Below are 27,438 nucleotides of genomic sequence, written 5' to 3'. Positions count from 1 at the left end.
TAGTGCCGCACGCTTGTCGCAGGCTGCTTCCTTTAACATTGTTACATGGAAGTCTTGCACAGGATGAAATTATGCGAGGTAAATAAATCAAGCCCTTTGAATCTATAATTATGCTTTGATCGGAAAGGTTTTGAATCGAATAAGTACATTGAAAGAGAAATAAATTAATAGGGCCAATCGATTTTCTCCGTATTCTTGAAAAAATCGAATACACAAATCTTTTCAATCGCATTATAATTTTTTACATGCTTCAAAGGAGTAGATCTTGAAAGGCCCAGCAGAAACTTCTTAGATAATATTTATGCAGTTTGGCCCGTATAAGAAAAAAATATATCGTTTAGATGTAAGTGGGCGCTTGCAGCCCATGCTTGCATTTGAAATCAAGATTAGTATGACATCTTTAGAGTAGATTGAATCTCAAGTAGGTTAATGAATGCTAATGAAACCAGTTATTTGTCACGGTTCCTTAACCTAATACAGCAAAACATAATGCAGTATAATTGCTAATCGTTAAGTGCTTAACTAATTGCCAAGACAATGGATTCATTATTTAAATGACCGGCGAAATTCTTTGTCATTAATTGTAATTTTAAGATACACAACAAAGAAAAGCACTCACCATCTTCTTAACACTCCTCACACTCATATTTCAAGACACACTTAATAAATGGCACAGATAAATGACACAACACCCACTTCAGTTGCAAAATCAACCGACAATGGCAATGATAAGGTCTACGATTGGTGATGATTCCTGGCTGGACTTAATTCTGACGTCTAACCTCTCCCTTATTTCCTGTCACGGTCAATATACTGCCCCTGGTTTTTCTCACCACGACCTCATTTTCCTCTCCTATATCCTTAAACCACCTAAGCCCAAGCCTAAGATTTTGCATAGGCGTTGCTTTGCAAGGATGGATGCTGAGCGGTTGTTCAAGGATGCGCTAGACATTGATTGGACTCCATTAATGACTTCCGATGATGTGGATCATAAAATTTTGATTTTTAATAACATGGTGAACATTCTATATGATCGCCATGCACCAGTCAAAAGAGTACGAGTGAAACGGCCGCCAGCACCATGGATGACTGAACTCATACGTATAGCAATGCGCAGGCGGGACCGTGCGTACCGTAAATTTAAAAAAGACCGTAGTGATGAAAACTGGGCTCTGTTTAAGACTGCGAGGAATCGGTGTAATATGATGATACGTAATGCTAAACGCCGCCATATATTGAATAATATATCATCTTCGTCTTCTGCTGACATCTGGAAGTTTCTTGGAACTCTGGGTATTGGCAAGTCGCGACATTTGGACCTGCCTAACACAATTAGTTTTGATGCTTTAAATAGTTATTTCTGCACTTCTTCTTCCTCTCGTTTGGACTATTTAATGAAGCAAGATACTCTCAATTATATAAATGGTCTAACGCGTCCCGATATCAAATCTTTTGATTTTATGCCAGTCGACGAGGAAGAGGTCAAAAAGATTATCCTGTTCATAAAATCTAAGGCGGTGGGGTGTGATAACATCAGCCGTCAGATGATTGTCCATATCCTAGTCCCAATCCTTCCTGTTATCACTCATATTGTAAACTTTTCGTTCTACTCTGGAGTTTTCCCTTCACTCTGGCGGAAAGCTTACGTGCGTCCTCTTCCCAAAATTTCCAGCCCTACTCTCCCCAGTCACTTTCGTCCAATTTCTATCCTACCTTTCTTATCCAAAGTGCTTGAGGCTTGTGCTCATAAGCAATTTGCTCGTTTTATCTACGGCAATGAGCTACTGAGCCCTTTCCAATCCGGATTTAGGCCGGGCCACAGCACTTCTTCTGCCCTCCTCAAAGTGACTGGCGATATTAGATTTGCTATGGAAGACGCTAATCTCACAGTGTTGGTACTCGTGGATTTTTCAAATGCGTTTAATACCGTCAGTCACGACATCCTTTTATCTATTCTATCACATCTTATGGTCTCTTCTAAGGCGTCAGACTGGTTTTCCTCTTATCTTCATGATCGCCAGCAATCGGTTCGGGTGGATGAGGATTCATCTGCCTGGTGTTCTTTGAATGCTGGCGTTCCTCAAGGCGGCATACTCTCACCTCTGTTATTCTCCATATTTATAAATTTCCTTACTCCTGAGCTTCAGTGTTCATATCATCTCTATGCCGATGACTTGCAGTTGTATCGTCACACAAAAGTGAATGAGTTGGCAGCTGCGCTTGTTAAAATGAACAAAGACTTGGAGGTAGTTAAAAGTTGGTCTGACAGGTTCGGAGTGGCAGTCAATCCTGTTAAATGCCAAGCTATTATCATTGGTAGCTCAAGAAATTTAGGTAAAGTAGACGCACTTGGGTTACCAACTTTGGTATTTGACGGGATAAATATACCGTTCAGCTGCTCAGTGAAGAATTTGGGCCTTCATCTTGACTCTTCACTCAATTGGCAAGCACAAGTTGCAGCTGTCAGCCAAAAAATCACTAGTACACTGCGGTTTCTTTATCGCTTTAAAAACTTGCTCCCGTTCCATGTAAAAGCAATGCTTATGCAAACCTTAATCTTTCCTATAATCGACTATGGTGATGTTTGCTACTATGACCTGAATGCAGATCTGCTCAATAAACTCGACCGGCTTCTCAACAATTGCATTCGATTCGTTTTTAATCTTCGCAAGTACGATCATGTGTCAGCGTATCGAGCGCAACTTAAATGGCTACCGATAAGACAACGACGTGTGATGAGGGCATTAACTACTCTTTTTTCTATACTTTATACCCCGTCCTCACCTTCCTACTTAACCTCTCACTTTCAGTATGTGTGTTCTCAGCACAGCAAAAATCTCCGCTCCTCTAATAATCGTCTTCTTCACTGCCCTGCTCACCGTTCAGACATTATTCACTCTTCCTTCTTTGTGAAATCTATTCTTCTCTGGAATGAGCTACCTCTGGAGGTCAGGATGGTAAATAGTCGACACACTTTTAAAATGAAACTGCGAAATCACATCCATGGCAAGTTGGCGGAATCATTACAGTAGTTCATTTTTCTTTCTATCTTCTCCTACATACTCCTGGATACAGTTGTGTATATATATATATAGTTATATAGTTATATATATATATATATATATTATGTTTATATATGCATAAATATATATTTTTATTATCTTTCACTGATGCTCAAATTGTGTTGCACCTACCACTTCTATTTCACCACCACCCAAAGGTAGACTGGCAGAGAACGCCTAAGGCGTTAAGTCCGCCGTTGTACAATGTGCAAAAAGTATTTTAAATAAAAATAAATAAATAAAAAATAAAATAAGGCTGTAGTCCTTACTGTAGATAATTCGATATCCTAATCAACCCACGCCTTGATAAACACTACACTAATTATGTCGATATCTTGAGGGCGATCCGGTGAGCTACCAACAGTGGCCATTATAGACGAGTGACAATCGCATTTGAGCAATATAATCTGACCGTAGCCATTCAATAGCGCTGTCATACTACTATATGGACAATTAAACCGTCATTAATAATAAATGCATCGTGTTACACGTGCACAACAGATTTAAATGCACCTTGAACACCTATGAATGCAAAGTAAATAACGTAGACGTGCATGTGAATTTGTGGTTGAGGTAAGCCTCGTACTAACGGACTCTACCGAGTGAATTATGTAGTTCGTATGTTTTATTTTACTTCGACAATGATTGCGGTTATTTGAGCGTTTATAATTTATCCGTAATTTGATCTCAGCGACGCAAAATGAAGAAATATTAGTTTCTTGGGAAAAATGCATGAATCACTGGTGTGTTTTTGCCAACAAAGACTTTCTTGTGCGTGCTTTTAGGATGGTATTTCAAATTTCCTCTGGGATTTCAAATTTTCGGTTTTAGTGACAATTAATGGGAAGTTAAGGCAGACGTAAATAGATCGCAGTAAAAGTTTCCTCACGAAATTGCATGCATGATATTTATAACGAATTGAACTGCTGCAAAGCGGTTCCACTGGCTCAGTGCCCGTCGGTTTTCACAACTCAATCTAAGGTAAGTCACAGGTTGTTCAAATAGTGAACAGACATTTATTTGAAACTTCAGTAAATTAATCATGGATCCTGATTATTATTCGATTTATTTCTCGATACAAAAGAAGCGTATAGAGTGCTTGATGTTCGCTAAAATATCCTTTACTGAAAATATGGTATGAAATTCAATTTACACTTTAATAGGTATGTCCAAAACAAGTGTCTAAAACAATAGCAAATATTCACTTAATACAAATAAGGAGGTGTTGATCACAGGTCACATGTGGCACGCGTTTTAGATTATACCAAACATAACTAACCAAACAAAATACCTAACAATAAAATACTGAAACGTGACTTATCAACTGAAGTCCAAATTAACTACAGTATGTAATATTTGAATTACATTTACAACATGTCTGGTCCTATGATTTACCTTTTATGATATCAACGATGGAGTCATTTTATATAGAACTTCTATATAACAATTGAGACATTACATCTGTACATGGCCGGTAATAATGAGGGAACGTTAATAAAAAAAAGAAATCATGGATGACAGATAACTAAATTCTAAATTCAAATGTAAGACAGCTACATTTTTTATGTTCCAATTTTAAAGTAGAACTAAACAATAGCTACATACGCTGACCTACCAATCTGTTGCTATTAACCCGCATGTATTGGTGATACCATGGCTCTTATCCTTAGGACAAAAACGTGACCAACTCATAAACAATTCAGTTTCCCTATCAACACTTCCAAGGTTAACTGGGGACAATTACTAAATAGGTTTTACAAAATTGAGAACTTTTTAGGAAATTATAATTATGTAGTGAAATGACAGATGTTCTTGTCTCTACTCAGAAGAAACTACTTTAAAAATAAAATGGATACAAAACATGATCATAAATGTAGTACAATTACACAATTTTATCACTAAATTATTACAAATGGAACCATATAAAAGAAATTGATATGATAATAGCCGCCGGTAAATTGATACTATTTTTATAATTGCGTGCTTAGCGACAATACATCGATAAACAGCTTTAATTAATGACGCTAAATCATATATTATCTTAACTACATATCGGGGAATTAAATCTTTTAAACCGTCTGCAAAATGTGTAAAAATCGCCTTTAACTGATTAGAAACGCTATCGACATTTGCAATCATTTAGTTTTAAGGGAAACATATTTCGTAACACTGCCTATCTATTTATAACAAAATCATAACTATCATCATCGATTATCATGTAGGGTTTTACCACGACATCGTAAAAAATTCGAGACTTTTATCGAAGAATCCCCGTAGATTTTTTCAGGAAACGTTCAAGACTCATTTTCATTATGCACCAAATGCAATACATACCACGGCACAAACAACGAATGTCAGTTATAAGCGCCTAGGAACTTATTTGTATAAGTGAAAATGCAACAGGTATACACAGTCTGAAGTGCAAGCAATCTGTCATTTGGTATTACAGAGATAAAGAAGAAGAAAACATTATGTTCATTTTCGTCGATTTTCTTTTTTGGCGCCATATGTATTGTTATAGGCAAGCGAGTGATGATCGTATACAAGATGGAATTTGAACACCATGACGACAAAAAAGCGAACCCGATTAGCGTCGTCACAAATTAAGGCTATTGCAATTGCGATATCATAATTAATTACCCATGAACAGTTTTTCGAACATTATTCCTTTATCAATTACCAAATCATATTGATAATGTCAAAGATTGATCGATTTTACTACTACACTTTAAAATATAACGAGGTAAATATCTAAGAAATAAAATAACACGTGAGATATGACATATTGAATAACAGAGAACAGCAATTTGTATAACAGCAAGCTTTTGTATAAAAATTGCCTTAAAAACCTGTACGCAACGCAAAAAATATAACCCTTCTTGGCAGTCAGGTAAAAATATAATACAAGTATATCGTTAGAAAGACACTTTGAGATAGCAACATATCAAACGAGCTCCTTCAGGAGAGCTTGTTAATCTATCAATGAGCACTCAAGCGATTAATTAAAAACTATTCTAGTACACAATATACTCAAGGATTTCCATAAACAACTTCAATCAATATTTCACCTGAGAAATTATCGAATGTTCTTTGTTCGAAATTCAATTCTAGGTTCTATTTTTAAAATTACTTTTGAACTTTTAAAGACCTTTTGAACAATGAGCACTGATGTAACTGGCACGTAATTTCACTTTTTATTTCACCGCTATCTAAACTTAGTATCAGTTTAAAAATAGATAACTTTTTATTTTAAGACGGCAAAATAAGTTCTTCTGAACATTTATCTTACATTATCGTAACTTTGTCTGTCTGGCTCTAAACTCTCTTTAACATTCACTTAAATCATTTTCTATTCTTATTGTAAATGGTACACGCACATTTTCTTTATTATGTAAACGAAACACGCACGTTACAATCGATTATTATCATTTTAATAATTTAATACCACTCGTGGCCGTGTTATCCTTGTGTGGACTCCGGGTGAACTTTATTCAACGTATTAGAAAGAATAGCTATCATTGTGCCATTGATAATAGAGCTTAGTTTACTTTGCAGCCGATGAATGGAACCTTGAATAATAGTCCTCACGAAGGTTTTCCAACAGCCTTGTGGAGGATTGTCATTGTCAAAGACACGGCATTAGTTTGATTGTAAGACTCTTTTGATAGACATTATGTTGCCTCTGACAACTGGGTCTAACGCAGAAAGTGGCGTAACAATGCTTATAAGGTACCTTTGTAAATTAGTATTGCAGCTTTATTTGAGGGAAAGGACAATGCTATTCTTTGTATGGAAGTTGGGCTCAAGAGTTGCCCACAGTAACTGCCTAGTGTATTATGTTCCATAGGCTTATAATAGGTCCCAGACCGAAATATTTCGAAATCTATCCCAGGAGTCCTGAGAAAAACTGGTTTGACTCTTATTCAATATTACGAAAAATATGCTTACGAACTCTTAATATTCCACTTTTATTACCTTAATTGAAATTAATTATATTAATTGACAAACACGAGGGGTTGTAAACGACAACTTTTTTTTAACCAACTTCCAAAACTGGAGGAGGTTCTCAATTCGTTTATATTCTTTTTACGTTTGTACGAGCATAACTCCGCCGATTACCAAACGATTTAAACAATTATTTCATTTTCCAAAGGGCTTACTTCCCAAATGGTTCCTTTATCATCCGGGCCAGGGTCTGATGATGGAAACCCTAAAAAATCGGGTGCAACTCTCAAAAATTGTAGGCACATATCAAGTAAAACCTTGTCATTTGGGTAAATGTCTCCGACACCATAAAACAGTGGAGGTTAAGATCTGACCTGACGATGAAGGCGACAGAGAGACTAGGGAACTCCTCAACGGTATCTACTAACTACCTCGTGTTTGAGCTTATTTTATTCGTCTTGATAAGATTTTTCTAGTAGATAGCTCATAGCGCAGGAGTCTTGATCTTCTAGATTTTGTACTGCGGTAATTGCCTTTTTTTCGGGATATCAGGGTCAGTTCTTATTAGAATCCAATGCTTTTAGAATTTATTTTAAAATCACAGTAAGTAAAAAAAATAACCCATTCCAACATTTTCCACTACTGGATAGACCGCCACATACTGAGCGTTGAGATTGACAATGTATGTATGAGACCTAATTGGAAGAAAAGTCTTGTCAGGTTAATTTCGCGGGAGCCATGGGACCAATTTCAAAAATATTTGGGTTTCGTATTAAGAGTGAAGTAAATAACCTATTTTGATAACTCCCACTACTGGGTAAATGCCTAAGACTTTGTAAAGTGACTATCTAAGGAGAACATTTGAACCGGTCAGCGGGACCCCTGGGACCGATTTCAAAAATATTTTGATTTCTTGTTAAAAGTGAATTAAAGAACCTATTCCAACCACTCCCACTACTGGACAAATGGCACAGGCTTTGTAAACAGACTGTTCACGTGGAACATTTAAACCGGTTTTTCTCGGGACCTCTGGGACCGATTTCTAAAATATTTGGATTTCTTATTAACAGTGAAGTAAAGAACCTATTCTAACCATTCCCACTACTGGGCAAATGGCTTGGGCTTTATAAAGTGACTGTTCAAGTTGAACATTAGAACCGGTTTTTCTCGGGACCTCTGGGACCGATTTCTAAAATATTTGGATTTCGTATTAACAGTGAAGTAAAGAACCTATTCTAACCATTCCCACAACTGGGCAAATGGCTTGAGCTTTATAAAGTGACTGTTCGAGTTTGACATTAGAACCGGTTTTTCTCGGGACCTCTGGGACCGATTTCCAAAATATTTGGATTTCGCGTTTACAGTGCAGTAAAGAACCTATTTCGACCACTTTCACTACTGGGCAAATGGCTCAGGCTTTGTTAAGTGACTAACTATGAAGAACATTTGGACCGGTTTTCCTCGGGACCCCTGGGACCGATTTCAAAAATATTTTAATTTCGTGTTAAGAGTGAAGTCAAGAACCTGTTTTGACCACTCCCACTACTGGACACATGGCTCAAGCTTTGTAAAGCGACTGTTCATGTGGAATATTTGAACCGGTTTTCCTCGGGACTCCAGGGAGCGATTTCAAAAATATTTGCATTACGTGTTCAAAGTGCACTATGGAACCCCCTGGAACTACTCCCACTGCTGGGCAAACTTTGAGCCCACACCCTGGCATTGTCCTTTAAAATGTATTTCGTAAGAACTATGGCGTCACTTTACTGTTTATTTATGTGATGTTTTGTATGGTATGTAACAATAATCGTATTTCATTATTTTCATAAGCGTCTGACAGAAACGGACAAATCGATCGTAGCTCATCTCGGGTAAGTACCAAGCATTACCTATGTAATTGCAGCAGGTTTTTATTTTTTAACGTTTTTCGCAGAAAACATCAGCCAACGAACATTAGCAACATGGTAACATTCAAAGAATAATAACGATTAAAATGAGTGTTATAAAATGAGAGAATGACACAAGTTATTGTACTTTCTCGCAAACAAGTTTATCAACGTTTGCGTATTGTATTATCCTTGATAATTAAGATAAGACCCTTGAGCCGCCGTTGTGTTTGCGATAAGAAATATTTTTGCGAAATATGCTACCATCACAATGATTGCGAAAACTTAGACTAGGTACGAGAAAATAATCTTCATCTTTCTGAAGCTTCACTTTGTTGATTCCTTCCCTCGCTCTTTTAACTAAAGGAACGAAGCTGCTACTAAGTCTTTTACTTAACAAACCCACTTTCAGATTATACTAAAGAAAGGAACTCCGTTGAGAAAGCAAATTAGAATCGCAGAAAAGGACGGACCGAAGACCTGTCTAGACAGTAAATTAGAGCCCGCGTGGAACCAAGTCCGGCTTTGTCCCAAGGGGTTATGTTTGCACAAACTTCGAACTTCGCCGAACACAAGCCACCCACATATGAGTAAATACCTCCATTTAGGCAGAATTTGGAATTCAGCAAAATATTTTCGATTCAAATTGTTCGAATTTGTGCGCGCTACGAACGTCGATGCGGGAGAAAATTTCATTTGCGTGGGTATGCCAGTACTGAAAGCAATTTACAAAGCAATATTTATTTGTGCTTATTCTTCATAAAGTCACAAGGAATATGACTGCTATTTGCCGTCTTCCGCAACAATAAACCAGTTTTGTGTAAGAACATTCTTGAGTAGATTTAATACTGAAAATTGGCAACTTCAGTAAGTAGCGTCGGACTATTACTCAGTCATTGATAAAACGGTGACCGCATAACAGTTTGTGCCAATTGCCGGCACCCGCATGCCACTCGAGCTGATTATTACGACACCGGTCACCGAGTAAACCGCGTAAAACAAAATAATGGACTGCGTAATGGTTTTGAGGACATCAACAGGATGAGTTATCAAAGACTGGATCTAACCGATTTGAACCGTTACTGGGTAAATGCTTGGAAATTCCGTAAATGTAGCCACCTCCTATTACTCATGTTGTGATAACTCATGAAATGTTAGGAAGTTAAATTGATTTCAATGTAATAGTATGTTAAAAAGAATGGCATACATAGGTACCATTATTGCATTTTAAAAAAATACTTTGCTATCTTCATATATTTTCAAAATTTAAATACACATGAAGTGTATTGTAAAAACTATTGAATATTTTATTCAGACAACCATAAAAAATATGTTTTATACCTCACCAAGTTTGTGTGTACCGTACATATATATTTCCTTAATTATTTAAACACACTGACCACTTTAGAAAAATAGAATAAATATCAGTAAAAAAAAAACACATTTTTACCCTTTCCACAGTTCGAACTGTTTCCATGTTAGTGATGCACAATAGAAAATCAACTGAACGAGTGCATCGGAACCAACTCCAATATTCAAATGAAAATTACAATTCAGTACCGCAGTAGCTGAACTATTAGCAATTTCATTTGAGAGTACGGTAATGATGATTAACCCTGATCATGATATTAAGTGTTGCGTGAATTATGTTTCCAGAACTAAGTGGAACGTAGTAATGTCACATCCTTATTTGTGTGTGACACGGAATAATGGTGATTGACAGGAATAGTAGCAAAATATTATTCAATTGTTTTTGCAATAATAATATTACCCGATTTTAATGTTGATATATTTTAATTATTCTGCATATTTTTATAGAATGGAATACTAATGATTTCTAATAAATTATAAATATAAATAAATTGATGGTAAGTTCTGTTTGTGTTGGTTATGATGGACTTTTAGTAAATAGAGAAATATGTTTGACCATGATTTGTAGTTTGGAAATATATGAAATAATGGGAGATTGGGAAATATTATTTTAGTCAATGGATTATTTTAATGACGGGTTAAGTACCTCACATATAATCTCATTAGCGGTACTTACTAAAATATTAGAAGTAATTAGAGATAATAGTTAATGCATTTAGAATACTTTATAATGGTTATTATGATGACAGTAAACAATGGTACAATTAACTGTATAATATATAAAGTACATAAAATTAGTTTATCAGAACTAATTAAGTAATGTAATGAAAATAGTACATGGCTATGCATACAGTAGGTATATGAGTGTGATATAAACTATTTCTAAATGAGAATCATAAAATGAAATACACAATTTGAACATTTATCCCATTTACAGTGATAATAGTGGTAATAATAGATTTTTAATCAAACTGACAGATGTTTTCTGCAATGGATGTTTGAAATAAGAATATTGGAATAATTCTGTAATTTGCTGTCAATTTTTCGAAGTAAAAAAAGATTCAGACGCTCTTGTAAGTGCCACATTTCAGCTGACCCAGCCCAGAGCTAAGCCTCCCCCAACAAAGCATACCATTACAATACGTAACCTCAAATATAATCTAATATTAGCCAAATTACCAGCCAGTTTTCGACTGCTGATATTTCTAAAATTAATTATATTACACACTTACCCTAGAAAACGTTCTCAAACGATTGATACGAGGATTCGATGGGATATTATTCAGGGACACCTTCGACATCTTTCTTCAAATATTTTCTTAATTCTTCACACAACAACAACGGAAAATAGAACGTTTAGTCACTTTCCAGCTGGCACTGGCTGGTTTGAAATTACACCAAGTTCAAGGGGAAAACAGATGAATCTAAAACACCTTACTTTACAATAACAAAAGTTTAATTTTGACAGCACAAATACGAATAGCACAATCCCATATTTAACAGCTTTTAAATTATAATAAACACAAATTAATATAAATTGTGAACGAAAAATTACTATTAACGTAAACTTATTTACTGGAATATCAAGAACATTATAAAAATAAAGATATTAAAAAATTAACAATTCTATTTGACAGATAAGCTTACGAGTCTGTGACGTTTCGTTTCACAGAACACGCACGTTTAGAACCGTTCTTTCTGCCGTCAGGCCGACAACTGCTAAACGAGAAACAAAAACGCGCGAAGTGCGTATGTGCGGCGCGAAAATTGTTTTCGACGCTCGACCACATGTCGTTACAATATTTGGACCCATTAACTTAATAGGGCAGTAGTGTGTAAATACTTATTTATTTATTGTACACCATACATATTTAAAACGTATTATATTGACATAAATACAATTTTTTGTTAGGTACATGCATACAAATACATCTATCCTCTGATTTGTGTCAGTTGCGCTACAAACCTAGCGAAAGTTTTGCTATTTCTTCTACTTATAATTGTGTTTTATAGATAGATCTTTGGTTTGGTTAGTAAGCAAAAGAAGCACGAAAACTAGAAGTACCACTGAGCTTTGACATACATATCAATTTAAAAAAATTAAAAACAGTTACCTACCTACGGATTTCGACATTCTAAATCCTAAAGGAACTAATTTGTCGTAGGAAAAGCTTTGCCTTCTGATATAAAGTAAGTGGCACATCAAATCTATTGGCCTCATAAATCGTTAAATTTATGACGAAGGGCAAATTTCGGCAGCTTTCCATTCAGCAGTCATAAAATCGGCCTTTGCGCTATTTCTGGATGAACAACACGAAACAATTGGGTTGCTTTGCATAGAAAGAAAGGTAGTAAAGTCTTTTAACCTCTTTTACAAAAGGCTCGAAGCTCCTACATTCATGTTTGACATACCTAGGTAGTATTGGATAGTCGCTTCAGATTCTTTGTTCAGGTTATTCGTTGGATGAGTGTGAATTGGGTCACTCGTCCCAATGGCCCAACGACCTTTTGTCCGCAGATCAACTTCATGACATTCCTATACGCCAGACAAAGTAGCGAAAGATTAAAAGTTACTTTTTTTATTATTTCTTCATGGAAATCTTTATCAAATGAAAATGTCTCGATAGCTATATGAATGGTTTCGTTAAGCGGCAAATTATAAGCACTTTCTAGTCACAAAAGGCATCTGATACGTACGTGTACCTGTACCTACTTCAGGCTACTTCTAATTCTAGGAAAGAATAGCAAAAAAAATCATTCTAAATTCTGTCAGAAAAAAATCAATAATATTTTATGGCTTCGAGTCAAACCCGAATACTTATGTAAAAAAAATATTATTAGTAGGTAATTGTGATATTCTTTAATTTTCAATTGCTACGCATAATACAAATAAAGAGGGCCTAAATTGTGGCGCAATCCGTCCACGCGTTATCCTTACACCTATTGATTTGGCTGTCTGTAGACATATACACCTGCAGAAAGAAATTAAATCGATTTATGAGGACCTACTGAACCGCTTTGTGTAGACCAAATCAACAATTGTTTTATAGAACACTCCAAATGCTTTCAAAACACGCAAGTGCAACTAATCCCCGAACAAAACTTTGATATTTATTCGTCAAGCGGTTCCCAAATGAACGGCTTAAATTAAATATTACCTACGTGTTACGTAAATGCAAATATACGAGCGTGTACATTTATGACTGCAATTAAAGAAGTCTTCAAAATAACAGCCTCATTAGGATTGAGAGTGTACTAAAGTTTCTTGACGCGTGAATGCGGCCTAAATTTTAATCGTGAGGGGAGAAGGGCCTGGTTGTTTGAAGGAACTTACCAGTGATTTTTCTGTGGGATTGACACGAATGCGTGGCTCCGAGTCTTCGTCTTCTGGCGTGCATTCGGCGCCGGCAGTTTGGCCCATGGTGACGGTCGCTGGGCGTGTGGTGGGCCGAAGCGGGGCCGCGTTGAGCAGCCCGCGCGTCTGTCGCGCGTCCACTGCCGCGCCGTCTCGGCTCCTCGGTGTTCACACGTAAGGCTGGGCCTTGGTATCGATATTAAAAACAGTAAAAATCGTCCGTGTCTACCTAATAGTTTTTTTTTAGTTTCATAGAATGCCTAACCATAGACATTACGCTTTCGTTCCTACGCATTCTGAGCATACATGGGTATTGATGACGATCAACCTTTTATAACGGCGATTTTTTTAAGCCAACATGGAATCATGGTCTTAGAGACTGAACTGAACACCAATCTATAAAATTAAAATGCTGAAAAAATATGCTTTACCTTTAGCCTCGCTTCAATAAGGCACGCATTCTATCAAAGACTGTATGCTGATACTTCATCCAAATGGTGCCTTAACAAAATACGTGTCAAACAACAATAAAAAATATTCTTCGGTATTCGATATAGCTATGTCCCTAGTGTTTATCGACAAGAGCCAGGCCTAGAGGTCGGCGCGGTCGATACAGCGAGCGCAGGTCCGCAATATACAGCTGGGACCTCTGACAGTTCAAACTTACAAACTTAACCACTTAGGTATATACTTAACAGTTAAAATATCCAGATAATTAGGTAAAATAGTACCTAATAATGACTATGACCTGAAGAATATTCATTGAATTTTAATTCAAGTATTCTTTAGTGAGGATTCTCAATAACCGGGGTTTTCATAAAGTTTGCATATTTTCGCTCACGCATATTCACTGATTTACCCTGATAGGTAATGTATGATATATGTATCATACTCGTCTAAATACTATTCCTACTAAACCATCGAGATACCACCAACTTAGATAAATCCGAAACCACACATATTTGGTCATAATATTATTGTACCCTTCATTATCATGCTCATCATCCTCCGAGCCTTTTTCCCAACTATGTTGGGGTCGGCTTCCAGTCTAACCGGATTCAGCTGAGTACCAGTGCTTTACAAGAAGCGACTGCCTATCTGACCTCCTCAACCCAGTTACCCGGGCAACCCGATACCCCTTGGTTAGACTGGTGTCAGACTTACTGGCTTCTGACTACCCGTAACGACTGCCAAGGATGTTCAATGACAGCCGGGACCTACAGTTTAACGTGCCATCCGAAACACAGTCAATGGTGTCTAAGATATACTTAGAAAGTACATACAAACTTAGAAAAGTTGCATTGGTACTTGCCTGACCTGGGATCGAACCCGCGCCCTCATACTTGACGGGTTGGTCCTTTACCCACTAGGCCACCACGACTTTGACCCTTCATTATCATGCTAAGTGATATATTTTTTTTAAACAACATTATAAAAGTTAATTTGTATGTGCAATTTAAGAGATAATTTGCATTTTTTTTTGTAACGAAACTTAATAAAATAAAAACTGAAGTGAATGTAGAGCACCGTCTTTATTTTTTTAAAGCCGATTTTTCAATAATAAAAGTGAATAAACAAAATAATAACAGATAAAAGTTATCTCTGGCGATTGAAAAATTGGCACTTGATATGGCCCTGTAAATGGTATCTGAAACAGCAAAGAGAGAATTTTCTTGATTATTTTTCCGACCCAAATATCGACCAATAGAATTGCACCATTCGACGTCACGTGGTACAACCTACATGGTATTATACTGATAATTTTTTGAATATTTTCTCTGGTCGTTGCTATGTCAAACTGACAGGTTGTGGCCGACATTTGGGACGGAAAAATAATCCCCCGAATACCACACGAGCTTCAAAATTCTCTGGCATTTCCCTCAAGGTTCCCTGCAAACAAATGAAGGAGTCAAGTTTTTCAGGTTAAACGTCCTGGAAAACTTGACGACTTCGGACGAACCTATCGGGAAATACCCGATAATTTTGAAGCTCTTGTGTATTATATTATAAGTGAAAGTTTACGCGGGTGAATATTACACATCGCGGGTGACATCTAGCGGCGAGTAGCATAACTTAATTTAAGTACTGCGCCATCTATTCCAAAACTTCTAAGTTACCTGATAATAGTTAAATATTTGTCGTACAGATGGCGCTATTTCACTAAAGAAGAAGAAGAAGAAAACCTTTCTTACTTCAATACTGAAAAAAATGCGGAAGATTCCGTATCTTTTCTCGGGCTTTCACGCTAAAACTATTGAACTGATTACAATGGGTACCGAGATATACCTCCATGGTTCGAGAAGGTATGACATACTTTTATACCTTTTTTTCGGGTGTGTTACCGCGGAGAACAACTTGTTTGCAAAAATTTGCGTGTCCTTTGATTCTTAGGTAATCTTTACAAATCAGAAAATAAGTAAAAAGAACACAGATAGGTCAATGATCGAAATGATTTATTAAAACTTTTTGAAGTACCTACCTAAACCTAAATAAACTAGGTATTGCATTACTAAGTCATTGTTGTTTACAATAACTTTCACGTTCTTACGGGTATAAAGATATATGTCCCACAATTAATTAAAATAATGCAATTTTATAGATGGCCCTTGCAAAGCTAAAAAATAAAAAGTTATTTATTTTAACCCTTTATTTCATTATAGTATTAAGTGAAGTGGTGTAGGTAATCAATGAATATTTTATCGTTACAATTAATTATCGTAATGGAACGTTATATCTTTGAAAAAACAATAAGCTATGGTAGTGTGGATGGATTCACTTCCTTATCCGGTACATTGGAACAAAGACGTATTGAGTTTTGTACATCTATCGTATCAACCACCAATCACCAGCTCGATGGCGAACGTAAAAAAAGTAGAACCCAACCCAAAAGTTGAAAACAAAAAGTGTGACCAAAAAAGGACAATGTTAGCCATAATAAACACAATAAAACCGATGTTATTTGTTGAATACCTTTATGGAATACACAGATTCTATTTTATCAAAGGACAGCTTCGACCACCCAATTGGATAATGAGAGCATACGCCATTATGCACACTGGAGCCTTTCTGATATTGTTCTTCGCATTTTTAAATTTTCCCGCTGTTTTTTCAGGTTCTATGAAAATTGTGGAAATCATGGACGAGTTCCCCCCAATCGTGGTCCTTATTGAAATTATGTCTTCTACAATAATAGCTACTTTTCTTGTTAACACAGTAAACATAAGCATTTTTATTAAGCTCGCTGTTATAGACGCCAAGCTGCAAGCGGAATCTGTGTCCGATTTCTATAAAAAATCACGTTTTGAAACGTATGTGCTATTACTTGCTCTGAGTGTCAGCCATTTTATAAACAGTGTTATAGACTTTGTAACAGCAGACGACATTACAATTAAGGGGATGATTGTCTTACCTCTGTATTTCGTACAGAAACTCGAAACATTTACTTTTTGTAAATATATGTATATGGTAAAGAGAAGACTAACAATTGTTAACGACTATTTAAGAGCGTTTGTGGAAGAACAAGAGAAGAACATCGCAAATATTTTCACTGTCACAAACAACAAAGTCGAGAAAAAACGAGAAGTTAATTTTATTGGTCGAGCATCGGAAAGCAACACCAAAATACGTGACTTAGCAACAATGTACGACATTATCGGGAAGATTTGTCACATGATCAACAAAGTGTTTAATTTTCAGATTTTCATGACTCTTGTATCGACGTTTACGTATGTAGTTATTACTATATGGACATCTCTGTACTACTACCGCAAGCCTGGCAGTAATTTAGGAGAATTGATCAACACTGCAGTTTGGTGTTGCAGTGCAATATACACTGTTGGTATCATGTCAGTTTCTTGTGAGCGATTGATTCTGGTACGGAACGAGACTAGGGTACTAGTGAACAAGGTTATAATGAACTATGATCTGCCAAAGACGATGAGAGTGCAAGCTAAGGCGTTCATGGAACTCGTGGAGGCCTGGCCGCTACGTATCTATATTTACGATATGTTTTCAGTAGACATCACGTTAATGTTAAAGTTCATAAGTGTTGCAACAACTTACCTTATTGTCATTATTCAAATATCACATTTTGTGTGAGTGTAACAACTATTGTAAGATAATCATAAAACTTTATATTTAGCACCACTTTTGTTTATGGAAACTATAATATGTTTAATAAATGCTTTTAATAAATGAATTCATTGTGAATTGGTGTCTGTTTATATCCAAAACGCTGTATCCTTATTTACCAACCTATATGTAGAACTCGCTAGGATCATCACGGCTTATGGTATTTTGGGAGACCGTATAAACCCGACCGTAAAATATTCAAAGACTTAACAATCTTACATTAACCATAGGCACGCTTCATCCTTCGTTATAAGACATAAATAAAAATCATTGCTTGTGAAGGTCCTTTATGATCCTATTAATATTTATAATTCACCGATAAAGATAGCGCGTTCGTAAGTAGGACATACTAATGAAGACTGACTAACCGACACCTTATTACTTTATTAAACAAACATTTAATTTCACTTTTCTATACAGTTCATGCAGCCAGACATATCAACGTGTACACAAAACAAAGTATATTAAGAAAAGATATATTCTTTACTAACCTTGGTGTCACGATCTATGTAGGTATGTTTGCATACAGCATCTAAATTTGGAAAAAATATCCATAAAAATACATAGTGTCTCCATTTTAAACGCAATTAATGGTAAAAGTAGTACTGAAGCGTTCGATGTTGTGGGTGGTATGTATTAACAACACTTACAATAATTAACATTCTCCATGGAATGGAAATAAGTATTCAGTACTTACAATCGTTTCGGAAAAACAGACGTAGGTACCAATAAATAAATATAACCGAAGCAAATAAACATAATACATAAAGCATGGAGCCTATAGACAAAACTGAAATAAGAAATAGAGCTGCTAAAATCCTGCATACTTTAAAACCTATAACGATATTCGAAAACCTCTATGGAATATTTAAATTCAATCTTGTAAATGGAGTCTTGCGGCCACCCAATTGGAAATTGAAAACTGTTGCAGTGATCTACATGTCCATATTCTGTTATTTATATGTTGTTAAACACTATAGTGATCAGTTTGTCGAGAGCACAACAAAATGGAGTAGAGAGTACATTATGAAGCAGGTGCCTGCCTGGTTTGTGCTCATCCAATACGTTGTCTCGTGTCTCAAAGCGACCTTCCCAGACAAGTCCAAATCAGATATACACATCATAAAAACATTTGCAGAATTGGACTGTTTGCTGCATTTTGAAACTTTAAATAGATTTTACGCGAAATCACGTTCTCGAACAAATATACTCGTATTATTTCTACTTATTTATCATTTATTAAATTTTGTTTTAGACATTTTCAGTGACTACGATTACCCGAGAGTATTTCTCGAAGCTCACATCTATTTAGTTCAAAAACTACAAATTGTTGGCTTTTTTAGACTAATGTCTATGGTAACGCAAAGGTTGGACATCATTAATGGGTGTTTGAATAAATTTATCCTCGAACAAGAACGGGCAAATACGACAGTTTTCAGTATCACTGAAAGGCAAAAAAGAATGAAGGACAAGTTTAATTTTATTGGACATCCTTCAGAAAGCAACGTGCAGATACGAAACTTGGCGTTGATGTACAACATTATTGGGAAGCAATGCTGCATGATCAATGAACTTCACAACTTTAAATTCTTCATGATTCTCCTGGCTGCGTTTGGTTACGTAGTTGTCACTATCTGGACGGCACTGTCGTACTACCAGACACAACAATTTAATGCTACCGGCATCGTCATCATAGCAATTTGGTGTTTGAGTACGATTTGCAATTTGACGGCTATGGCATGGGCTTGTGAAGCATTGCGTCGAGAACGCAGAAAAACGAAAATTTCAGTAAATATGATAGTAATGGACTATAGTCTGCCGAAAACTATGAGGGTGCAAGCGAAAGCATTCATGGAACTCATAGAAGCCTGGCCGTTACGTATCTGCATCTATGATATATTCTCTATAGATATTACCTTATTGTTAAAGTTTATTAGCGTGTCTACAACCTATTTAATTGTCCTTATTCAAATATATCATTTAATTTAGAGATAACATCTAAATTAAGATGGCGAGGTTAGGTAGGTACTTCTACATTACTTTCATTTGTTTCTGGAAAGCATATATGTATATGTTAATTTTGTATTTAAAACGGCCATATTGAAAACCGTAGATAGAATAATTCAAAGTTTCAAATAATTATATTGCTAGTTTGGTACCCATAAGTCTTCAATTATAAAAATAACAACTATAAATGTAGTTTAATTTTCAAAGGTAAACCTACGTCATACTGCCAATGCCACTTACCTGTCTATATGTACCTAGTCTTAGTCATAGGTACTTCATCATCAAATCAGCAAATTGCTGTCCACTGCTGAACGTAGTCCTCCCTGAATTAGGATCACCTGGTATTCTCAGCAAAATAAATGAGCATAGTTACCCAATACAATAGTTCAGTACATTACGTAATCTGATAATCAATGCATCCAAGTGGCCAAACCTACCTAGCTCCTATAGTTTTGCAGCTTTTGAGAGATAGGATTTCATACATACACCTTTCGTCATTGACTAACACAAAACTTGGAATTACAGAAAAAGTGCATACATATTTTGTGTTGTATTTTATATTTATTTCTAAAATTGAATCTGGATTATATCAGGCATCGTATGTAAGCTTGATATGCAGATGCCAAATGCCAGAGAAAGGAAAATGAAAAAATTAAAAAGTTTTTGATAGTGAATTTATTAACAATTCAGTAGTACCTTGATCGATAAACTCAATTGACATCAAACTTGCTTACTTTATGATTAATAATGTGCTAGTGGCAACTTCATTAAAGTAATGGCAATTTAATTTTGTCTTGTACATTTGTCTAGTCTGTAACAATATTTTTTGAAGTCTTGAGAACCAACGGACGTCTCAAAAATTATATTCTATTAAGATGGACGATGATAAGGAACAAGATAATGAATCAAATACTGTTAAGGATGATGTTAAGACGGACGAAAATCCAAAAAAGAATATGGTTGAAATAATAAACGGCATGAAAACCGAATTAATCTTCGAATACTGCTGTGGCATCTACAGATACCAACTCGTTGACGGAGAGTTACGTCGAGCGAATTGGAAGAGGAAAGCGCTAGGAACTTTAATCATTTTAATCTACACTATTGTATTTTTCTGGTTTCTCTTCATGGATCCTGACGACGATGATTTACATTTCTTTATGAGCACCATCGAAGAACTTCCTTCTGTTGTAGTGCTCTTTCAATACGTTTCTTCAGTGATCGCCAACAATTTTATTTTTAACTCCAAGAGTATTCGTGTGATTACCTTACTTGCAGAAGTTGACACGATGCTGCAAGTGGAGAAGTTTGCAGATTTCTATAAGAAAATCAGTTTTCGTCTCAATAAAGTGGTCATATTCTTGATTATATCACATATTGTTAATACTGCAATGAATTTCTGTAGTGTACAAGACGTCGCCTGGGGAATTACCGTTTTACCTTTATACTTTATTCAAAGAGTCGAAATCTTTATTTTCTGTGGAGCCGTGTATATGCTTAAATGCAGAGTGAAGATCATCAATAATTATTTGAAAGAATTTATACAAAAACAAGATAAGAAGAGCGTTACGGTTTTCACGGTAGGAAAAGCTAAACCGAAACCCGACACAACACTAAATTACATCGGCCGTCCTTCAATAAGGAATGCAAAAATAAGAGATTTGGCTACAGCCTACGATAACATCGGCGAAATATGTTCTATGATAACAGACGTTTATAACTTCCAAGTATTCTTGACTCTTGTATCTACATTTTCCTACATTGTCATAACTATATGGACGTCTCTAAATTTCTACCGCAAACGTGATTATCGTATAAGGCAATTAATAAACGTTATGATTTGGTGTTTTAATATGATCTTCAATGTAGCTGCTATGTCGTTTACTTGCGAGAGATTGCTTGTTGCTCGTACTGAGACTAGAACACTGGTGAACAAGGTAATAATGAACTATGATCTGCCGAAGACGATGAGAGTGCAAGCTAAGGCGTTCATGGAACTGGTGGAGGCCTGGCCGCTACGTATCTACGTATACGATATGTTCTCCATAGATATTACGTTGATGTTGAAGTTTATAAGCGTTGCAACGACTTATTTAATTGTTATCATTCAAATATCTCATTTCCTCTGAGTTTTTTTTTCAATGAATTTGTTATTGTGGAGTAATGTGGAGTCACTTGTCACACTGCACATTTTTCGAATGATTTATCAAATAAAGTCATTTCAGTACCTTCATACGATTTGAACTGTACATTCTTTTATTACCTACCTTGTCTTATTATGTATACACTGTCTTATTTTGGATCAATTGAATAAAAACCTGCCCCAACTCAAATGTTTTATTTTGATAAAGCATCAAGGATGCTTATACGTTTCTCCAATCCTCTCCTCTCTGATCATTAAACAAAATTGGTTTGGCTGCTTTCTGAATAGATGTTAAGAATTTATTTACTAAACTAACTGCAGTCTTACAAATTCATAAGGCATGTCAATAACAATAATATATGTAATAAAGCTAGTAATTTATAACCGGTACTAGGAAGGAAGAATGAATGAAATAAATAGAATTTCTCATTAAAAAAATCTCTTATGTATGCCTTTCTTCCTCACAGCCGTCTATGGTTCTAGAGACAATAGCTGAGATAAAAATTGGTGTGGAGATAGTTGGAGACAGAGATTAGCCTTTTTCATTCTTAGTTCCCTATAGACGACGACGAAGTCACGGGCAAATATAAACCCTAATTATACCTAAATGTATGACAATTGACATATTATTTCCAGAATGGGTATTTTCTTATATTTATTAGAGTGAGAAGGTGTTTTTTTTGTAGATGGAAGATATCATTTATAAACTTATTATACCTATCTAAAGTATCTTATAAATAACTTAGGGACAAGAAATAAATAAGTCGTCCTTCCCACCCACCTACATAATTTTCGTATAAAATGCTTTCATTATAGTAATGGAATTTACAAATTAGAGCCCGATAAATAGTGCTCAAAGACATACGTGTGTACAACACCAAAAACATTTTAACTTTTTTAAAAAGCTTCACGTTGTTACCATGGAGGATACAACTAACGAAGACACTAACTATGCAAAAGAAAAGGAAAAACAGATTTCTGAAAGTAAGAAACAAATTCTGGATACCATGCACCTTATAAATGTGATAGAATGTATCAATGGCATATTTCGATTTTCTTTTGTAAACAACGAATTACTACCACCTAACCGAATAATGAAAATGTTAACAGTGTTCTGTATTTTAATTTATGTTATAATTTTTGTATTCTGCTTTATTTCGCTAAGCCCCCTAAGTGATGATGAATTTGACGTCGTCGCTCTTGTTATCCAATTTTCTATAACACTTGATTTCCTCCAATACGCCGCATGTACGGTAACAGCTACATTCCTTGTTAATTCAAATTATATTCGAATAATTGATTCCCTCGCATGTCTCGACACTGAGTTAGAAATCGGAAAATTAAGCAATTTTTATAAACTGTCGCGGTTTGAAACATACAAATACATATTCCTGGTTGTTTTCACTCAAGGACTTAGGACCATTGCTGACTGGTTTAGTGGCGCGAGTACGATATTATATAGTTTGAATTTCCTTCTCTCATTTATACAAAATGTGGAAGTTATGACTTTTTGTAAATATAATGATATGCTAAGGCGCAGGCTGAAAGTCATTAATCAGTATGTGCAAGTATTTGCCGATGAACAAGAACAGGACACTGCTACAGTTTTTATAGTAAAGCCCAAGAACGAACAAGAGAAAGAAGAATTACATTTCATTGGACGTCCGTCTGACGATAACACTAAAATTAGAGATATCGCGAAGATGTACAATGTCATCGGACAGATTTGTACCATGGTCAACGAAGTATTCAATTTTCTCATACTTGCATTCCTGGCGACGACTTTCACATATATAATACTTAATATGTGGACATGCTTACACTATTACCGAATAGGATTGAAGGACTTGGGAATGCTGATAAATATTACAGGCTCCTTTTTCTTCTGGATTTTGTACGTAGTGGTGATATCTATAACTTGTGAGCGATTGCTTCTGGTACGGAATGATACAAAGATTCAAGTGAACAAGATTGTCATGAATTATGATCTGCCTAAATCAATGAGGGAGCAAGCGAAAACTTTCATGGAACTTATAGAAGCATGGCCATTACGCATCCATGTATTCGATATGTTTTCGGTAGACATATCGCTGATGTTGAAGTTTATAAGCGTAGCAACGACCTACTTGATTGTCGTCATTCAAATGTTTAACTTGATGTAGATTTTGAATGCAAGCATGATTCTGTAAAAACAATGGCGTGTCAAATTTGACTGTTGTACTACCTACTGTGCTGTGTCTCTAATTATGTTTCTCTAATGACATTAAATTATAATTAAACATTAATTAGTCTAATGGAAAAGTCCTTTAAAAAATTATTTCCATTTAGTTGGATTAACTTTTAGGTTATACTTATATTTTACTACCTAGGTACTTATATTTTAGACTAATGTTATCGATTTAAAATATGCACTTATTATGACGGCATGTGGTGTTCAAACTGCAACACAATGCAAAATTAATATGTTTTATAGGTAATTTGTGGTCTTGAAAATAAAAAGTAGTTTATTATCGAATTGTTTTACTTTTTACCTTATTTTTACACATGGAACTGTTCATTCATATTGTCGGTACTTATCCTATTAAATATTTGTTTTGTACCTGCTTAAAATTATATGTGGGTTTTGGATACTCATAAAACTGACATTTAGGTAAAACATACATTGAACAGGATCTGCCCTCACGACTTCTAACTGACCTATAGTACATTGGGCTTAGCGCAAATAAACCTTTTATAAAATACTCATAAAGGATTGTAAGTATAAAACCCTAAGAATAGGTACTACATGTCATACTATATTAAACTCTTATTCTTTTACATAAGTTTCACTTTGCAACACATTGCACAAATTACAGTTTTTTCAGTTCATCTATAGGCACGACTTCGAAGAGCCTCCTTATATTTTTCAGCACTGAGTTCACGCCGTAATCCACCATAGGAGTACCGAATTCTTCGGCTACCATTCTCCAATTGCTGTTCATGAACTCCAGAACTGCATTACCTAGAAAACAAATGAACATCACATTAAAACCTTTCATCCTTTTATAGTAATAATTAGACAGAGGTGTTATAAGGCGGAATAATTTCTTTCGTTTAAAAAACGCCAGTAACTAACGGCTGGTCGAAAATGATCCATTCTATGAATCTTTCATTCCATTTGGAAGGGAAAGCTAGAGGCAACTTTTTATCCAGCTGCTTAAAGTTCCCACTAAACACGGGTAAAGCCCAGTACCTTAGTAGAGTTACTTATTGAATTAGGCACAAATCCAAAAGTAATTGAATGTCTAATACTTATAGAGCTAACAATTTAACTGACGCGATTATAGGGACCTTAGTATAAAACCGCACAAAAACCGCTGAGATATTTAAGACACTAACATAATACCTATTTTTCCAAAATATGCATATAGTTCCGAAACCTGTTTGGTCAAGGCTAAGCACTATACAAAGACTTAATCCTTCATAAGGATGATCTTTTTCATATTTGTAAAATCACTAATTAATGGCAGTCATTATGTCTCAATTTGGTTTGAAAATTGCACCTATCTGCAAAATACTAATGACTAAAATATTTCAATAATTATTTATAATAGTTTCAGACTAGGATATAGTTAAGTACATAGTATAAAAAAAATATGTAGTCAAGGGTACTAAAACAAATAATGATGTAATATTTTGTCTGTAACCTTAGTAGGTAACCTAGGTAACCAGACATGGTAATAAAATATTTATTAAGAATATCATAATACATAGTATTATAGCTCCATTTTTTTTCTCATTTGAGTACTTATTTAGACTTAAGTAAACCTAAAATGTAATTGCAAAAAGTCAACAGGTCGATTCAACGTAACGATATCACAAATCCTACTAATATTATAAAGTTTGTATCTATGGATGGATCCGCGTAACGACAATTTATGCAAAACCTACCGTATGGATATTGCGTATCTGAGGGATATTGGTGAAACGTGGTAGTTATATAGCTTTATAGCTTATGTCAGAATAACATATAAGTACGGTTACTTTTTATCCGAGTGCGGGAAGTAGTTTCCTAAGGAACCGGGTGAAACCGCAGGCAGAAGCTAAACATACAAATAACCATAAGTACTTACTTATTTCGGGACTTCCCTTGAAGAGGTTTGTCATACTATAGCTGACTCTCCCATCGTAGCTGTGATCGAAAGTAGAACTCTTCACATATAAATAACTTTGTCCATCTGTCTTCACTTGTGTTCCCAGCTTAAGGACAGCGTGCAGTTTGATGTTATCTGAAAAATTAACATAATTATGTTGATATAATTAAACAGCTTGCGAGGAAATCTCTTGCGTAAATAAAAGTTTAAAACCTAAATAAAGTCATGAATAGGATATTGACTCTTGGAGACATTCATACATTGACTCTGATTCGCAAGTGAGATTTACAGTACCTGATCTTTGTAATCTGCGTATTCATCTTAATACCTATTGATTTATGACCCCAAACAAAAAATGGGTCGACTAAAAGTTTGCAGTGTGCAACTTGAGTATCGTAGGTAATAACGGTGTATGTAAGAAATGAAAACAAAAGAAGAACAGCCAAGAAGTTACTACACATTTGGTTTATGGAGAGATACGAAGTCTATTAGATACTTTCTATCCTATGTCTGACGACCTAAAAACAATAAACGAAAAAAAAACAGAAGGCTAAACAAGCTGAAGAAAATAAAAAAAACTTACTGCACTTAATAGTAGACTCTCCATCTCCATCAATAGGAAACACGAGAAGTCTCCCAGAGGACTTGTATTTTCCTTTAATGGTCAAATTACAATGTAGTTGCGCTTCAAATGTATCTTCGTCATACCTGCAAGCATTTGAGACAAGCGTTAATAAACTCGTTTGTATCCTTTTTACTGTACTTACCAAGGTAAAATACACAGAAAATTAGTCATCGCATTTTATTACGATATAGAAACAAAATCAAATCTTAACCATGACCACATACCTTGCAAAATCAACAATGCACTTCTTTAGTCCTTTGGCGTAGCCGTGACTAAAGGCTATATCGATCCCTCCGGGTAGGTTCAAACTTAGTTCCTTCAATATGTAGGGGTCGAGGGCTTCTATACCCAGCTCAGGAATGCCGTTTGCAAAGGCCGGTAAGGCCTTCTGCAAGGATTGCTTCAGGCATTCTGGAGACATATCTCTGCATGGTCTTCTGAAAGAGACTGTAAGGCACGGTTGTTTTTAAAAATAGGAATTTAATATAGAGAGAGTACACAGGACAAGTATATATAAATAATAGGTACACTTACTTGAATAAGCCGATAAAGATCCAAAAATGGATGCTAGTGAAGCAATATAAATAAATATGACGCTTCCCATTTTCTTCAAAGTTACACTTAATATTTATCTAAGCTCCTTGACAGGACTTCACCAACTGATGGTCTCACAATGGTGACAGCGATTATATACCAAAAAGAAATAATTACATTTCATTTGCGCTATTGCACTAATGATGTCATAAAGCTAATTCCTAAGCCTAATAGGTTCAAATAAAA

The 27,438-nt window shown here is 35.5% G+C and overlaps 6 protein-coding genes across 12 annotated transcripts in view; 4 read left to right on the top strand and 2 right to left on the bottom strand.

The window, feature by feature from the left end:
* The window catches only part of LOC110373258 (monocarboxylate transporter 3), a 44,103-nt gene extending 30,353 nt beyond the window's left edge, over positions 1-13,750 (bottom strand). For 3 of the 7 annotated variants that reach the window (XM_064035374.1, XM_064035375.1, XM_064035380.1), the window contains exon 1: positions 13,599-13,750. In XM_064035374.1, the coding sequence (XP_063891444.1) occupies positions 13,599-13,685 (87 nt within the window). In that variant the 5' untranslated portion in view covers positions 13,686-13,750. Of the gene's footprint in view, positions 1-619; positions 738-11,496; positions 11,987-13,598 lie in introns of those variants that run through there. The other 4 variants (XM_064035376.1, XM_064035378.1, XM_064035377.1 and 1 more) reach the window with 3 other exon arrangements.
* Positions 13,751-16,346: 2,596 nt separating this feature from the next.
* LOC110372649 (uncharacterized) lies at positions 16,347-17,729 on the top strand. Its single transcript, XM_049847450.2, has one exon. The coding sequence runs from the start codon at positions 16,374-16,376 to the stop codon at positions 17,715-17,717; it is 1,344 nt and encodes a 447-aa protein (XP_049703407.2). The 5' UTR covers positions 16,347-16,373; the 3' UTR covers positions 17,718-17,729.
* Positions 17,730-18,477: 748 nt separating this feature from the next.
* LOC135117155 (uncharacterized) lies at positions 18,478-19,739 on the top strand. The gene has a single exon (XM_064035633.1). It carries the CDS (start codon positions 18,522-18,524, stop codon positions 19,737-19,739), a length of 1,218 nt encoding a protein of 405 aa, XP_063891703.1. The 5' UTR covers positions 18,478-18,521.
* A 591-nt stretch (positions 19,740-20,330) lies between these two features.
* Positions 20,331-21,886, top strand: LOC110372646 (uncharacterized). Its single transcript, XM_021329520.3, has one exon. The coding sequence runs from the start codon at positions 20,633-20,635 to the stop codon at positions 21,884-21,886; it is 1,254 nt and encodes a 417-aa protein (XP_021185195.3). The 5' UTR covers positions 20,331-20,632.
* A 1,447-nt stretch (positions 21,887-23,333) lies between these two features.
* Positions 23,334-24,062, top strand: LOC126056122 (uncharacterized). The gene has a single exon (XM_049847796.2). The coding sequence runs from the start codon at positions 23,403-23,405 to the stop codon at positions 24,060-24,062; it is 660 nt and encodes a 219-aa protein (XP_049703753.2). The 5' UTR covers positions 23,334-23,402.
* Positions 24,063-24,504: 442 nt separating this feature from the next.
* Positions 24,505-27,418, bottom strand: LOC110372920 (circadian clock-controlled protein daywake). Its single transcript, XM_021329946.3, has 5 exons — positions 27,193-27,418; positions 26,883-27,105; positions 26,617-26,741; positions 26,013-26,168; positions 24,505-24,901 (listed from the first exon to the last, which is right to left on the bottom strand). The coding sequence occupies exons 1-5, from the start codon at positions 27,260-27,262 to the stop codon at positions 24,750-24,752; spliced, it is 726 nt and encodes a 241-aa protein (XP_021185621.3). The 5' UTR covers positions 27,263-27,418; the 3' UTR covers positions 24,505-24,749.
* Between the last annotated feature and the right edge of the window lie 20 nt (positions 27,419-27,438).

Source organism: Helicoverpa armigera, chromosome 7 (assembly GCF_030705265.1).
Source record: "Helicoverpa armigera isolate CAAS_96S chromosome 7, ASM3070526v1, whole genome shotgun sequence".
Classification (NCBI taxonomy): domain Eukaryota; kingdom Metazoa; phylum Arthropoda; class Insecta; order Lepidoptera; family Noctuidae; genus Helicoverpa; species Helicoverpa armigera.
The sequence above is the reverse complement of the archived record's forward strand: the minus strand, read 5'-3'. Positions and strand labels throughout refer to the sequence as shown.

Bases quoted from the DNA above. Each gene is read 5' to 3' on its own strand.
- LOC110372646 (XM_021329520.3), top strand. From the start codon at position 20,633: ATGGACGATGATAAGGAACAAGATAATGAATCAAATACTGTTAAGGAT.
- LOC110372920 (XM_021329946.3), bottom strand. From the start codon at position 27,262: ATGGGAAGCGTCATATTTATTTATATTGCTTCACTAGCATCCATTTTT. The intron at 27,106-27,192 runs GTAAGTGTACCT...CGTGCCTTACAG, and splicing joins ATCTTTATCGGCTTATTCAA to TCTCTTTCAGAAGACCATGC. The intron at 26,742-26,882 runs GTATGTGGTCAT...AAATGCTTGCAG, and splicing joins TGCATTGTTGATTTTGCAAG to GTATGACGAAGATACATTTG.
- LOC135117155 (XM_064035633.1), top strand. From the start codon at position 18,522: ATGGAGCCTATAGACAAAACTGAAATAAGAAATAGAGCTGCTAAAATC.
- LOC110372649 (XM_049847450.2), top strand. From the start codon at position 16,374: ATGGTAGTGTGGATGGATTCACTTCCTTATCCGGTACATTGGAACAAA.
- LOC126056122 (XM_049847796.2), top strand. From the start codon at position 23,403: ATGACTTTTTGTAAATATAATGATATGCTAAGGCGCAGGCTGAAAGTC.